Source organism: Coloeus monedula (genome assembly GCF_965178545.1).
Source record: "Coloeus monedula genome assembly, chromosome: 4".
In the NCBI taxonomy this organism is placed as follows: Eukaryota; Metazoa; Chordata; class Aves; order Passeriformes; family Corvidae; genus Coloeus; species Coloeus monedula.
In genome coordinates, this window is record NC_138784.1 from 51,499,786 (window position 1) to 51,516,201 (window position 16,416).

The 16,416-nt window shown below is 35.5% G+C and overlaps 1 protein-coding gene across 1 annotated transcript in view; it reads right to left on the reverse strand.

Moving 5' to 3' along the window:
- Positions 1-6,278: 6,278 nt before the first annotated feature.
- The window catches only part of TFEC (transcription factor EC), a gene marked incomplete at both ends in the record, with an annotated part of 66,664 nt that continues 56,526 nt past the window's right edge, over positions 6,279-16,416 (reverse strand). Inside the window, 3 exon segments of the mRNA XM_082279577.1 lie at positions 6,279-6,659; positions 7,570-7,717; positions 15,885-15,960. Coding sequence (XP_082135703.1) covers positions 6,279-6,659; positions 7,570-7,717; positions 15,885-15,960 — 605 coding nt within the window.

Genomic DNA, 16,416 nt, shown 5'->3' on the forward strand with positions numbered 1-16,416 from the left:
AAGTGCATGAATTAAATGAATGTATTAAACACAATCTTAGCACTTTAGTACATATGCTTAGATACAGGGATCTTATTTGGGCAGGAAAATGCAGTTTGGAAAGACCAAGATTGTCTATCTCAGTGACATTTGAAAAAAACTCACTGGTTATTTCTACCATTTGGGATATTTCCCCTTCTTATACAAAGTGTTGTCTCGAACTCATAAGCATATGAATCTCTTTGACTATACTACTGTTCAATCTGCCTGTTCATAACTCAGATTCTTGTTCCATTATAATGCTTAAATGATTCACATGCAATGTTTCCAATCCACTTTTCCTATCTTGTGAAACTTTTTAACGAAATGTTAGCATTTGCAGGCACCAGATGTTTTGACAAAAGGAGAAGCAATATGTAAATTTTAATCCATAGTAGGAACAATAGCCTGGAGGCACCTTCTTCTTATTACATGAATCATATACTTAACCACAATGTGGTGGATTATATCAAAATCATCACCACCCTGAATATAGAACACTTGTCTTGTGGTTGCCAATTAATGAAACTGATATATATTTAACTTGATGGGTACCAGTGATTTAACCAATAAGCCTTAGCATACTTCACTGCTGTAGTCTCCTTTACAATAGGACTTTTGATCTGATTATTATCACAACTTCATACATTTTCCTCTAATCTTCCACTGGTTGTCATCACAAATGATGCTGACATTAAATCTGTTTGCCTGTCAATTGCAAACCTCACTACTTTTAATCAAGCAGTATATCACATAGGGCTTTCCTAATCTCTGAAATAACTTCTGATTTTATTTTCTGATGTTGTTTATTTAATCATTAAGTGTCTGAAACAGGATAAGCATTGGCTTTCTACAAAGCAAAGTGGGGGCTCTCAGTCCTTTCACAAAGGAGCTGAGTACCTTTTATGGTCAAATCCTAAGTACATAATAAATATGTAAAAAAGCAAAGCTTCTTTCCATAGATAATCACTGAACTTTAAAAAATATTTGTAATAATATTCCATTTTAATACTGATAGGGGTGTCTTAGCAATTTGACAAAATAGAGACTGAAGAAATCTTTATTACAAATAAAATATTTATCTGATGTATACAAAAAATGAGAATATTTTCCATGAAATGATGAACTATTACAAAACTGTAGTTGAAATTTATATTACTACTCAACAACTTTTACATCATTTCATGCACAGAAAGCACCAAATATCTTCTAAAGAAAGCAGCACTTTTGATATTAGGAATTCAAAATGAAATCTGAATCCTTACTTACTTCCTTAAGTGAGTATCTTTTAGTGCCAAATGCTACCTAATTATCAGCTTTAAAAAATGTTTTACATCTTAAAATACAGTATTCTGTTTATCCTAGATTGTCTGGGGAACATCTAGTACATTAAAAGGTTTTTGTAGAGCTTCTTAGTGATTTAACTGATATCATCATGCCTGCTAGCAATTTTGCAACATTCTGAAAACACTTTCCATAAATCAAAGCCTTAGCAGCAGGAATAAGCAGATGGCAGGAGACCATATTAAAGAATGTATCAATTATTTTTATTAATGGGATGCTACTGGATCATGATGTATCATAATGGCCTAAATGTTTAGCAGTTGTGAAGTGTTTTGTCTGTTAGGTACCTCAGATGTTCTTACTGGTTGTTACTATATTGCCTTTTGGTGGCATTTTTGAGGGTCTGGACAGTGAAGTTGCACAAGGGACATATAAAAAGATGTTTTCATTTCAGTCCTTTAATTATATTCATGTAATAAACATAAAATGCTAGCAAATATAAAATGTAACTGTAAAAAGATTGCATGTATGGTGTGCAATAAAGTACATTCTGTCTGCATACAATGACTTAGAAAAAAAGATACTGTATGATTAACAATGAAAAATAACAATTATTATAAAAATATTCTACAGTCTCATAATAGCAATATAAATGCCTTTACTCATCTAAGAGACTCAACATAATTTTAAATTACAATAATTTTACATCCTCCATTCATATATACAACTCTATTAAATTCAGAAAGTATTATAATATCAATGTTCTTATTAAGATTATGCAACTGAATTATATTTAGTTATTTTATTATATAAAGCAACTGTGTTCCTGTTTGTTAAAACTGTTTGCTTTTCTGTAGTTTTTCACACTATCCACACTATGCACAATGAAATAATTTAGTTTTCTGTTCTTAGTATAGCATCTATATCCATGTCATGAATTAAACAGGATGTTAATATTTCAACTCCCTTTCCTTTTGTGTAATTATCAGTCTGCTATTTTGTGGACTCTGTAGGACTATGTCCACCAGCTTTGAACGGCTGCTACTGAAAACATCTTGACAAAAATACATCTTGACAAAAATAGTCAGTTCTCCTACCCCCTGCCCTGCTTGAGGTCAAGATCTGTAAGACTTTAAAATCGTCTCTAGGCCTAGAGCACATTGTGCATCTTTTTCATGAGATTTCACTAAACAGATTTCTGCTGGAAATAGCTAAAAAGTGTATTTTGCTTGCACCACATTTCAGCCCAACAAAACAGCAAAGAAATTCTACCTCACAGAAGATGTCAGGATTTGTCCCTGTAGTCATGAAATCCCTTTCCTCTGCAGAACCTGATAGGACTGGACTTGACTCTGCCCTAGAAGTCCTCTCAGCTTCACAGCAGTGTCTCCAAGCCTGGAGTGGGTGAGGGAGTGTTTACTCCAGAAAGTCTGGGTTGTGACTACCAGCACACACATCTCCTAAATACCTTCAGTAGCACCTATTAATCCCCTGAATGTCCTAGACTGGTTTTGCAGTCTGTACCACCATTTAATTTCAAGGATGAAGCTGTAATCCAGGTTATAATTATTAGATGAAATACTAATTATGATGACTTCCTACTAGAAAAAGTGTTGGTGAAATACCACTGCCATTAAAAACACTTAGGAATATTGATGCATTTAGTGTTTTGGGCAAGGAGGCTGGGGGTTTTGTGTGAAGGAAGAGAGCTTGAATATTTTTAATACAGTGCCTTGCAAAAAGAGCCTTGACTATCTTATGTTAAGTTTCTCATGCAAGAAGAGAGAGAAAAATTCTGGTGCTTTAGACTGAAGCAATTGTCAAAAGAATGAAAATCAACTTTAAAAAATTTAATGGATGCACTATAATGTTTTTTTAGAACAGTGCTTATAAAAGTGATGAAATTCAGGATGTTATTTAAAGTCAGTATAGTTCAGAAGTATAATCTAACTCACATGTAAAAGTTCAATGGGAAAATCATGTAATAGATTCATATTTAATTTCTTTTTCTCCATTATGAGCAATCCACACTGGTGTATTTAAAACTAATGCAGTAGAAACTGCAGTACAAGGACAAATGGCATTTGATATCAACCAAATAACCCTTCCTTTCATCAGCTGAAATGGACAATACTCATGCTATGCTAGACATAATATGGGCATAAATGCTACTTTTAATTCATTATGTTTTGTATTCAGGTGTCAGTATTAGCAATTGTCTTCGGCAAAACTAGGAAAAAGTTGCTGCTCTTTTAATTAATCCAATTAAAATGGCAGTCAGTTCTATATCCAGTTCTCTTTGGTTAATACTTGTTTGTCTTTCTGATGTGTTACGAAAACAAAAAAAACCAAACCAAACAAAAAATAAAATTGAAAAGCTAAACCAAAAAGCCAAACAAATAAAAAGACAAACAGAAACACCAAAACAAAACAAAATACCAGAACCCTGTCTGTTGTTGTTATTTTTATCCATGAAGTGGGAGTGTATCAAAGCCCCTTCTAATGGTCTGCTCTTACAGGTCAGTTTACATCCAAGTAGTTTGCACAGACTCATAGAAAACCTTGATATTCCTAAAAGCATAAATATTCTTGTGAAATAGGACACACCATCATCTTTCATAGCCATCTTTTCATAGCCATGGCTTTCATAGCCATCTAAAAGCATAAATATTCTTGTGAAATAGGACACACCATCATCTTTCATAGCTATCTGGGTGTGATTTATTATCCAGCTGCTAATTTTCCAGTTGTGAAACTATCGTGACACTGTTGGGGTTGGTCAGGCATGTGCTGTGGCCTGGGAGGAATACAAACCTCACAAAGACTGTTAGGAGGGCCCAGGTACCAATAACAGAAGAGGCAATAGTAAGAAACAATTGCTCTGGTTTTAGATAATAAGTTTTTTAAAAATTAAAATATGCTTGCAAACAGTAATCCACTTTAATCTCTTCTTACTATTTCCAAACCTGTGACACTTCTAGTGTGAGGCAGGCTCAGTGATAGCAAAATTAATACACACTTTTGAAACATATTTTGAATCATTACAGAACTCCTGTAGTGGTTTCAGCTGGGGTAGAATTAATTTTCTTCACAGTGACTAGTATGGGGCTGTGTTTTGGATTTGTGCTGAACACAGTGTTGATAATAGCTGTTTTTGTTGTTGCTGAGCAGGGCTTACACAGAAACAAGGCCTTTTCTGCTTTTCATGCTGCCACACTGGCAAGGAAGTTGGGGATACATGGGAGGCTGGGAGGAGACACAGCTGGGACAGGTGACCCAAACTGACCCAGGGGACATTCCAGACATTCCATATGCTCTGTATATAAAGTGGAGGGAAGAAGGAGGAAGAAGCAACATTTGGAGTGTTGGTGTTTGATTTCCCAAGTCACCACCATGTGATGCGGCTCTGCTCTCCTGGAGATGGCTGAACACTTGCCTGCCCATGGGAACCAGTGACTTAATTCCTTGTTTTTGCTTTGCTTGTGTGCACAGCTTTTGCTTTCCCTGTTAAACTGTCCTTATCTGAACCCATGAGTCTTCCAGGTTTTACTCTTCCAATTCTTTCCCCAACCTCTCTGGCCAGGCAGTGACCAAGAGGCTATGTGAGACTTGGTGGCTGCCTGGGGTTAAACCACAGTGGCTCCCTAATGTGATCTTTTGGCTTTGATTGACGAAGACCTATGAAGAACCTGTTCCAGTTTATTTTGCCGTGTTTTAATATTGCAATTAGAATGATTGCACTTAATGTTCTTCAGGGACATACATCACTCTCCAGAATTTCACTATGTATACAAGCGAGTTTTCCAAATGCCCCCTCCTAGCGAGCTAGCTATGAGAGCTAGTGCATCACATCAATGTTTCTGAACATCCCCTTCGGTTTGACTAGTCTTCCTTTCCAGCTTTTCTGTAGTGAGTCCAAAGTCAAATTTGAAATTAAATCCTCATTGTTTAGAGTGTATGCAATGAGAATCTTATCATTTCCCTCTGCTTTCAAATAGATCAAAAGCACATGTATGGACAGAGTCCCTTTGGAAAAACCTCACTCTGCTGTCAAAGGATGCTGAAAGTGTCATCCAACAGCCCGGTGTTGTATCTCTGAGTTCCAATTTCGTCCACATAAGAAAGGACACAGTTTCAATATTCTTGGAATAAGCACCTGACATAGTACTGTTCCAAGTACTGCTTGTTCTAAATTTTGCTAATTGTAACATGGAGTGTCTGTGCTGTCTTGTATATCCACACAGTCTTTCTGCTGCAATGCTGTATCTTTTTCTATCTGAGTTCATTTGAGTCACTGTTGCTATGTTAGTTTCCATTTTTCTTCCGTGTCATTAAAATATATATTAAAAAGAGTGTTCTTTTTCTACAAATGAAATTTTAAAAACTAATGACATTCCATGGAAAGCTTAATGGATTTTCTCTTTTTAAAGAGAAACCTACACTTCATGCTTACTTGTGTGAAAGCATTACCATTCTGGTGTTTTAAGATTTTAAAAACTGTAACATCTCTGCAGTTCCAAGCTTAAACAGTTCTCTCTTGCTTCACATTTTGTAGAATTTTTTGTTATAAAAAAATTTAAAAAATTAGCAAATTACTAAAACTCATATTTGCAGCAGAGAAAAGTGTAAGGAGATTGAAAAGAGTTTGAATACAGTTTTGCAACATGGGTATTCCTTTTGTGGTAACAGTTTTCTTAGTACTGTAAAAAGTCACGGAATGATAGTAAAAATATTCCCAGTGAAGAGAGATTTGTGCAAATGCCAGCTGTGAACAGACGGTGAATATGGGGCAGAGTGGTATGAGTTCATGTCCATTTATTTTCCTGTGAAGTAAGGGCTCATTGAAAACCTTGTCATGTAATTGATTTTCACAGTGTCTTTCCTTATAAGTATCTAAAATAAGAATAAACACCATGCTTACGTTCAACTCAGTCTTTTAACAAGTGGTTTAGAGAAGTATGAGACCCTTTCTGCTTTTATAAATCATCTCCATCATCTGTGCTAAAGCTGCTTCTCCTGCTGCTCTCCTTTGAGGCAGCTGGGGATGTGGAGGACAAGAGTGGGTCTGTTCCAAATGGTGACACTGTGTCATCCAATAAAATTTCCTCTAGACATTGTTCTTCTTTTAGAGCTGCGCTGAAGGACAAATCTGTGAAGTGCGAAAGTGGATCAGAAAAGCCTGTAGATCCATCGCAGACATCAGAATTTTGTCCATGTACCAGAGGCATTTGTTGAGAGTAGTCTACAGAGTTCTCCTCTGGATAAGACTGTTGCTTGATGACCTGTGCAGCTGAATCGACAGCAGTGAGTGAAGACATGATTGGAAGACCATGTGCACGTGCCTGGATCTCCAGTTCCTAGCATTTCAAACAAAATTAATTAAACAATTTTAAAAGAGAAAACAGTCTCTTCAAAACAATTGCAGAAAATATACAAATCATGCATGAAAATTTATTATACCTGCTGCCCAGTTGTGAGATTAAATTTTAAAATATTATTTTTTTTAATCTAAGAAAATTAGCCACTCAAGTGTTTTTACATCCCCTTCTGTCATTAAGCAACTATTCTACAGGAACAGAAGAGATAGGACAGCCTCTCTAAAACCACTGCATACTGAATCCAATGAAGGCAGCAGAAAAATGTTGCAACTTGATAGTTCATTATAAAACTGTTATCCAGAGAAACAGAAGATTCTTTACTTGATAATGCTTATGTTATACAGATATATGAGTAAATCAACATACATAAGATGATCGATTTTATGTCTATCCAGCTATTTATCCATCCCATTTCCATAGGTGTGTGCCTATATTAGAATATTGCTTATCAAGCCATGAAGGGCTATATTCTGCCTCTTCATGTCAAAAGTAGATATAACATAATACCAGGGAGTGTAATGCATTAAACAGCTTGAAAGGGAAAATTAAAATACTGAGGGAACTTTGTGGCCAGTATTGATTTTTGGCTGCAGGAATATACTTATTTCCTTTTGTTTTGTCTTTCTTTGTTTCTAACACATGCATAATGAAACTGTTTGTACAAATACTTCTTACTTTTCCACAAATTACTTTATGTAAGCTATAATTATCAAAGAAATTTCCTAGAAATCTAAAGAATACCCCCTCCCCAATATACACAGAAATAAATAGGAAAAGTAAATTTATTTTTAATAAATGTCATTTGAGAAAAAATTATATAGATTAACAAAATTTGATGAGGGATAAGTTCCGAGAAAGCTTTGTAGTTCGTGGCAACATTTATACAAACCTGAATTCGGAGTAGAAGTCTTCTGTTAGCGTGCTCTAATTTCTTCTGCCTGTGTTCTAATTCTCTGGCTCTCTGTTGTTCTTTTTGTAGCCACTTGATGTACTCCACCGATGCTTTTAAAATAGTTCCTTTGTTCCAGCGCATATCACTGCAGAATGTAGAGATAACCTTTTCACAATTGTGCATGTCAGCAGAATTCATAAGAACTTACAAAATCCTTTACATTAATATGAAATAATGATTTACATGACTATTATTCACTCTTAGATATTATTGCTTCTGAATGGAAATTTTAATAGAATAGTTAAGAAGCCCTTATATAGTAAAATTAATCCCAGAATGAAAATAAGTGTCAAAAGAAAGTAATAAAGTGACTTTTTGTGGGAGAGCTAAATGCAATATCATGATTCTACCATTACAGTTTTTATATTTTTAGTGAAAATTGCTTTTATTATTAACTCTAAGATTAAAATCTATGTGCAGTATTTCTGCATTAATGAACTAGGAAACATACATTACTGAGGACTTAAGCCTAAATTTTTAAAGATCATTTTGAATATACTACTCCTTTTACCTGACTTACTAATGAGGTTGCTTTTATACTTGTAGAGAAAAAAATGATCTGTGCTGAATGCCACTCCTCAGTGATGACAGATCAGAAAAATCACACTTTCATAACCATCATGACTAGGGAATGACAAAAATCATGTTCAAAAATCTTGAAACAATATAAAAACCAAGTTAAAATGTACATCTACATGCAGACCCCAAGTCAAAATAAAAGCTTTGCAAAAAAAATCAGATTAAATCTGCCCATCATTCAGGAAATCATGGTTTGACTTCCAGCTTACAAGCTGCCTTACTAGCAACAAAACACTTGTTCAAATGAATCTGTCCAAAGACTTTCATGTACCCATTTATCTACTTTCCATGTATTCCTTTAAGTAAGGTCTTGGAACAAGAATGAATTTTGTTTCAAATGTTTAATTTCTAATAAATTTCAGTATTTTATGATACAGGATGGGTTCACTGCATTAAATATACCAATATTTGGCTTTATCCAAACTATTCACTTCACTGTAAGATTGCTTAGGCTGAGCAGAAGGTTGGCAGAGCTTCTGGTCCCATAACACAACCCTGAGAAAGAAAAGCTATTTAAACGAGTAAGAATCTGATGTTGGGAGGGACAAACATCTTTTCAATACCTATTCCAAAAACATATATTTGCATACTGCCATTTTTGGAGCCAAAAGAAATATAAATTATACTCCAGGCTATTATCACTTTGTCCATATCTCCATAAAATTCATCACTAAGATTCACAGAATCATAGAATATGCCGAGTTGGAAAGCACCCATCAGGATTAGTGAGTCCAACTCCTGGCTCTGCACAGGACGCCTCAAGAATCACACCATGTGCCTGAGAGTATTGTCCAAACACTTCTTGAACTCTGTCAGCCTTGGTGCTGTGACCACTTCCCTAGAGAGCCTGTTTCCAGGGCTCAACTACCCACTGGGTGAAAACCTTTTCCTGATATCCAACCTGAACCTCCCCCAACTCAGTCTCATGTCATTTCCTTGAGTCCTGCCACTGGTCACACGAGTGAAGAGATTGGTCCCTGCCCCTTCAGTTCCCCTCATGAGGCTAAGCACCATCAGATATTTCTGCAGTTATTTTTCTTCTGAATGTATAGTGAAAAAACCAGGCAGGTACAGGATTTAGGGGCCTAGACCACCCAGCTTTTCCTGATGCTTTACTAGGCATAAAACCTTATGGAGCTGATAACTTTAAGACACTAAGAAGAATACATAAAATTATTTGTGATAAAGCATCACAGTGTTTAACCATACTGTAGAATTCAGAAAATTTGCTAGAGATTTGAGGGTAACATTTTTTTGATCCAAGAGTGCTCAAATGCAAATGTCTGTTCTCTCTGGGCAGCACACAAACTGTGGAGCTTCCCTCCTCTCTATGCTGTGGGCCAGGAATGCAGAGCTTTTGGGATTAGAAAGTGAGGAGGTCAGAGAGAAAATAATTGTTGTCTACAACCCTACTGTCTACAAAGCCAAAACCTAATTGGGTATGTATTCTGATTTAGACATTGGCTGGCTAAAAAAGCCAGAGCAGAGGTGGGACTGGGAGCCAAGAGAAGAATACATCTCCCTCATCATGGCTGAATCATCTCTTGGAAGCTCCTCTGCCTTCTCCTTCCCGTCCCTGTACTTCTTGACCAGGTGGGAGGACAGAACAGTTTCCTGCCAGCATCCCATAGGCTCCCTCCTAGGAGAGGACTTTCTCCTCTCAAGTGCTTTACCTACGTTCAAACTGTAAAGGTTAAGGAAGATTTCTGTATGCAGAATGCATTGTTTCTGGGCAAATCTTTGACTGCCATCACCATGTAGCAGTTTCATTTTCTTCAGACCTCTTTGGAAAGTTAGGTAAAATACTGAGAGGTCCCTATTTATGACTAAATTGCAGTGGAGTTTGAAAGGCAGTAAAGTGTCTGTCTGTCTATGCTACAGCACTCATGAATAAATAAGCTAAATAAAATAAATAAAGTTAGAAGGACAGAAACTTTTTTAACTGGGATTCTCCACTCCCATCTTGGATATGAGCTATATATGCTATATGGAGAAACACAATCCTGCTCAACAAGGAGGTTAGTCTCTAATAAGTACTAAACACAAAACTAAGACAGGTTTGAGCTGATGGTCAGAACCTAAAGATATAGCACTATGAAATTAGAAACAAATCCATAGCTGGAAAAACTGAAATAATTGAAGAAATGTAACAACAGCAGGAAAATTTGAATGTATCACATATTTAGAAAACATTTCATAGTGTTTTCACAAAAAATTTCATGTCAGTTATGAAATTTTATGAATTCAAAATCAGAAAAAATTATTTTTGGTTGATTTTTCTGATTGACATAAAAGTCATACATTCATAACTGTATTTGGAATATTTTTTGATGAAATTAATTCATGTTGCACTTAATTGTTACACTTTATATCACCTTGTGATATGGCTTACTTTTAGTTCCTATTTCCTTGATAGTTTTAGTTTTTATTTTATGGTAATGATTTTTTTTCATTGTTTTAAATAAATCTTCACTGGAAGATTAATTGCTGGATTCAAACTGCAAGAGAGATGGACCTGGTCAGCTTCTGCATGAGATACATAGGGATAGATATCTCTCGTGGCAATATTTACAGATCTGAGAGGCAAAACTGTAATGAAGAACTGGGATAAAAATGCAGTGGTTACTATTATTATCCAAGAGACTGTCCTTTAAGGAGTGTACACGTGTGTGTGTGTGTGTGTCTGTGCTTATGTGTGTGGCGCCCATGTTGCTTCTACATCTCTTCTCATATGTACATATACTGGTTAGTGTCTTATTAAATGAGGAATATTGAAGTTAAACCTTCCAGTGTCTGAAGGCAACACAGCAAAGGAACAGCTGATGACCTTAGAAGTCAATGTGTATTTCACTTTGTGTGCCTCTTTACAAGGATGTAAAGAAAATACTGAAGGTGTCTGTGCTGATTATGCATCACAGGCATTCTTCATTCATTCTAGCCCAGAGCACCACACAGCAGTCACAGGACAGTGCTGTGGAGCAACAGAGGCTCTATGAAGATGTGCAGAGCAGCAATGCAACTGGTGAGGATGCAGGCAAATTTGGGCTGGTAAAGGTGAGATTCCTGCATAGCAATAGTATGAAGTGCATCTAGCTCTGCATATCAGGCAGGCAAGAAGATTCGTCTATGATGGGAAGAAAAAACCTCAGCATTTGAAAATGCATTAACTCAAAGCACGACAAGTGCATAAGAAGAACTCAGAAATTCTCCAATAAGTTATTGGGTTTCTGTTGTTTCTCTGAAAACAATGGTTTCTAAATTGGTTGTAAATAAAACTATCTCAGAAGTTATAAAAATGTCACTAGGAACTTGTAGTTTTTGCTTTTTAGAGATATATAGATTGTGCTTATATATAATAGAGATAAAAATTACAATGAAAAGGCCTACAAACCCATTTGAGAAACCTTAAAAATTCAGGAATCGCTGGCAGTTGTTACTCATATAATTGGAAACTTCTTTATAAAAACAGACAAAATACTTGCATTTTTAACTGTTTTGATCCTACAAACTTAGATATAGATCTACTGATCTTCAGATATGGCAGGAATTCTTTTCTTCACTTTGATCTTTCTGTTCTATTAATTTGCTTCTTGTTTGGCCTTTTTTTTTTTTTTTTTTTTTTTGGTTTGGCTTTTGTTTTCCTTAGTCTTGATTTTTATTAAATGCATGTATGGCACCATCCTGTAAATACTGAAATACATGGGAAATTCTACATCCAAACCAAGTCATTTGAGAGCAGTAAGACATTTTGCAGGTCTGGTCATCAGAAATGGCCTCTGCAAAGAATTACTTCTTTGTTCCTGTGTGTCCATATGGTAAAGTAATTTGAACTTTTTAGCAACTACCGATGTGTTAGTGAGTTTAATTAACAGAGGTCTACCAAAAATAACAAGATTCACATACAAATTAAAAAAAAATAAGTGAAAAACATGTTTTATTAGTCTCTGCATCCTGTCTCCTCCTAACTTTAACACCTGAATTTCTCTACAAAACTTAAATGCCCAGAACAAAACATATAACTCTCATCAAGTTAAGTTTCCCATTTTGGAGAAACGAAACATAGAAAAGAGACTGATCTTCATCTCATTTCCATTAATTTAACTTTATTGAAGTCAAAGGATCTTTACTAGTTTATGGAAGTTGAACTCCTGTAGGAAGGATAAGAGCATCTGGTCATCTAAGATTAGATCTAATTAACAAAAGCAGTGTTTGAGAGAGTGTGATAGTTACAGAGTTTGCCAGAGACAGGTCAGTTACTAATAACAAATGCATTTGCAAAGCTGAAACTGTGTTTGCAGACCACCTCTTTCCCTGTTTCTTAGAAATTAAAGAAATTTGCTCAAAGAAATAGTTAGAAGGACTTTGTACTTGTTTTGAGGACTTGCACAATTTTGAATTGTATTATTCTGAAAGAGGCAGCAAGTTTCCACTTTATAATAGCACGAGTGTACACAAGGTTTTCCTTTGCAAGAAATGTGTCTGTGCTGGCTGCTAGAGGGTCTGAGCACAGACACTAGAGAGGTCAGGCACAGGTAGATGCAGAGAGCAAGAAAGGAGAGAGTGAGAACAAGCCGCTGCTTCTGCCGAAATTCTCAGCAGTTCTCTCAACATCCCATTTCTGTAATATGACTAGAATTCCTGAAGGAAGGGGCTTTTTCTTGTTTGGCTTCCTGGCAATTCAAGTCCAACTACATTAAACTGTTCTTGTGTAGGCATTCCCAGGCTCCATCACAATAAGAAATCCTGTTAACCATGTAAAAGGTGGATTCAGAAAGGTTGAATACAAGTGGAAAGGTGGGTATAATTAAAGGAGCAGGTTATGAGATTTTCAGCAAAATATGACAGAGTATTTCTGGCATTTTTAAAATTCTATTTTTGAATTATTCTGTAAAACTGATTTGCATTTCTGAATCATCTAGCACTTGGATATCTAAGCATTGAAGATTAAACAAAAGAGTCATAGTTCTTTGTAACTTATACTTATCTTCATTTTCTAATGCTGATGAAGTGAACTTAGAACACCCATTCATTTATGTAATGTAATCCACACTTTTCATCATTAAATTAGAAAAAAAAAAAATACATGGAAAGAATAGGGGTTTAATCCAGTCAAAAGAAACTCCCTGTGGAAGCTCTGCAGGAGCCAAACAAGTTCACTACATAACTAACAAAACAAAAGTGAAATAAAAACCCCACACAGCACTTCTAAGAAATATAAATCACAAAAGGTTTCCAAGTGGCACAAAAAATGTCCTTTTCTATTTCTGATTCTGAATGTAATCTTCTTGAAGCAAGCCATCTGGGACAGGCATGCTAACCACAATGGCTTAGTTATAGTAGTATTTGCTCTTCAATGCAGAGGCTGATTTTCTTCACCATCCTTAGTCTAAGTATCAGTAAGCTTTCTCCTTTTACAGCTAAGTTTCCACTATAAGAAGAATCTTCTAAAATCAATATGAGGCAAAAATGCTATGTGTGATAAAATATTACAGATGAAGTATTGTAAGCCATGATAAATCTCTTTCTTTCAAAGGAGAGGGGGCAGATTGGGGGCACAGTAAGGTGTTATGAAGTAAAAAGCAAGAACTGCAAGATAGAATAAAGATACTGAGTTATGATTTGGCAAAACAAGACCATACCAAAAAGTAATAATAATTTTGATCTACTAAGCCAACAAAACATGTTCAAATTAGTCTATTTCCACCTAAAAATACAAATACAAAAAAAAAAGGTGCTTACACTTCTTTGAATAAATTTATCCTTGCACTAAGCTATAGCAAAATCATCTTGCAATCTGTTTTTTCAAAAGCCCTGCACATTCTGGTGCCTTTTTTTCTTAACACCAATTTAAAAGCTTTTCAGTAGACCTGTTTTCCAAAGGAGTACTGATTATCAGCCTTTTGAAGACAGCAGTCTTCAGAATGTGAGATACTTAAGTTCACCTTGTGCTTTTGTAAACATAAACCACTCTGGGTCTGGTCACACTGCTGAACTCAGTCATAGGTTTGCAAACTAAAACAAGTAAAGGCAATGACTTCAAAATCTATACCTGAAACTTTTTCATCAGGCAGCAACACCAAGATCTGAGGATAAAGTCCACCATCCGCTTACTGGAGCAAAACTGCAGGTCCAGGTAAATAATTTTAGGAATAGCTTAAATGATTGCTCTAGATATTACAGTTTTGATTAAATTCACAACGTAAGCCTGAATCCAGACCAAAACATACAAGTGAAACACCTATATAGGCAATCAAAAAATGCAACTGGAATTTGTACCCCATGCCCATCTCTAATTGCAGTGTAACCTATTTCTATTTTTGCTTTATAGCTGCAAACCAACAGTGCCATCCACTGTTTTTCTGAGAAATCTTTCAATTACTTACCCAAATAGTATTGGATACTGAAACATGCACCAGCGAAATTAAAACACTTGTATCACTTTCTGCTTGCAACAAATCACATGGCCAAAACTTTATTTAGGTATTTAAAGTGCTTTTTATTTTAACTCAGCTGTAACACCTAATTCCATATTAATAATAAAAACATGCCCATTTACCCAATATTTTGTGAATGCTTATAGAAGGAGCTGAGTTTGTGAATTCTCTAAATGGATGCAGTATGTTAACTTTCTCTCTGGTGACTTCACTCCAAGTAAAGCCAACCTTGTACTTATGTAAGTCTCACACAGTTTTATATTGTTGCAGAAATCCTTAATGTAAGCAAATTTTCTTAATCCTAAGGTAAAAAAAGCTGAAATATCAATAGGTGTTTTCATTTGAAGTATCATGCAAGTTTGTATGCAAATGATGCAAATGATAAAGACAAAATCTGTATAATCAACTTTATACAAGGGACAATCATACTGGTATATTGTCCTAAGTTTTCCCTGAGTGACAAGAGAAATCTAAGCCTAAAGTTCAGCATTAAAAATCACTCTGAATTGTTATTACTAATCCTGCAATGGGCTTTTCTACAAGGCAGTTTTCTTCCTGTTGATGACAAATGTAAGCTTTAAGGGAATGCGCGCATAGTTCAAGCAATATGCATTTTGTGTTTCTTTAAGTATATGCATTAGTATAAAATGATATTATTATAGCAATTATAGCAATTATTACTTTTATCCTTGCATTTTAGGACTTGTGCTTTCCCTGCACTGAGTTGAGGACTTCTGAAAAATGCTCAGTCTACAGACTCTTAAATGTTTTTTTTTTTTTTCTTTAGTCAAAGGGCAGACAGTGACAATGTAAATTTTGTGTTATCCCACTAGAGGGCCATGGCAAGAGCTGAAAGCATCACTACCTCCTTCTCCAGAGACACCACGCAATTGTGCTCAGGGACAGAGATGGACTTTCTGTTGTTTGGCTTATCTTTTCCTTTTTTCTTCTTTTTCCTTTTGTTTGGGTTTACTTTGTTTGTTTGTTTTCCCTTGAAGTGGTAGTCTCTCTTAAACACCCTGAAATTGCTTTCATATTATTATGTTTTCACATAAGTTTTTCCAAGGCACTAAAAATCTGTCAAAGGTTTGCTACTTCAACAGCCTGATCTGAGCCAGTGACCTGTCATAGAAGAATTTTGTATCCCATTACTTAATCTTATAGCCAGTATATGCAACTGTCTCTTTTCTCCTGTATTTATACTGTAAATATTATTATAGGAAAGACAGTTGAACTCACGGGTCATTAGACTTGGGGATGAGTGTGCCAAGCTCCTTGATTCGGTAATTAATATTATACCTTCTTCTTCTCTCAACTGTTAAAAAGAAACGGTTACTATTTTTATGGTGAAATATTTTTGGAGAAATTCAACATAAAACGTTTTAATTAGTTAAAAACAAGTTAGTCAATATACAGAAAATGTCTTCCTCAAATAGCAGTCCCAACATGAGCTCCTACTCTGTCTCTGACTTACTCTCCAGACAAACTCCATGATTAGTACCCTCTGTATCTTACCTTGCCTCTAGGTTTTTCCACAATTTAAAATTAGATTTCCAGAGAATAAATAGTCACATATTGTCTAAATGTGAGTTAACACTTCTTTTTTACTGATGTTAATATATTCTTTCTCTACCATGCTCCCACAGAACAGAGATTTCAGCTTAGTGGAGTTTTGCTGGTGACTTCAACAGGGATACAAGACAATTCATTCAGCAGTTGATATTTTGGCAGAACTGCTGTTACAGAACACAGGTAACAGCTTTATAATCCC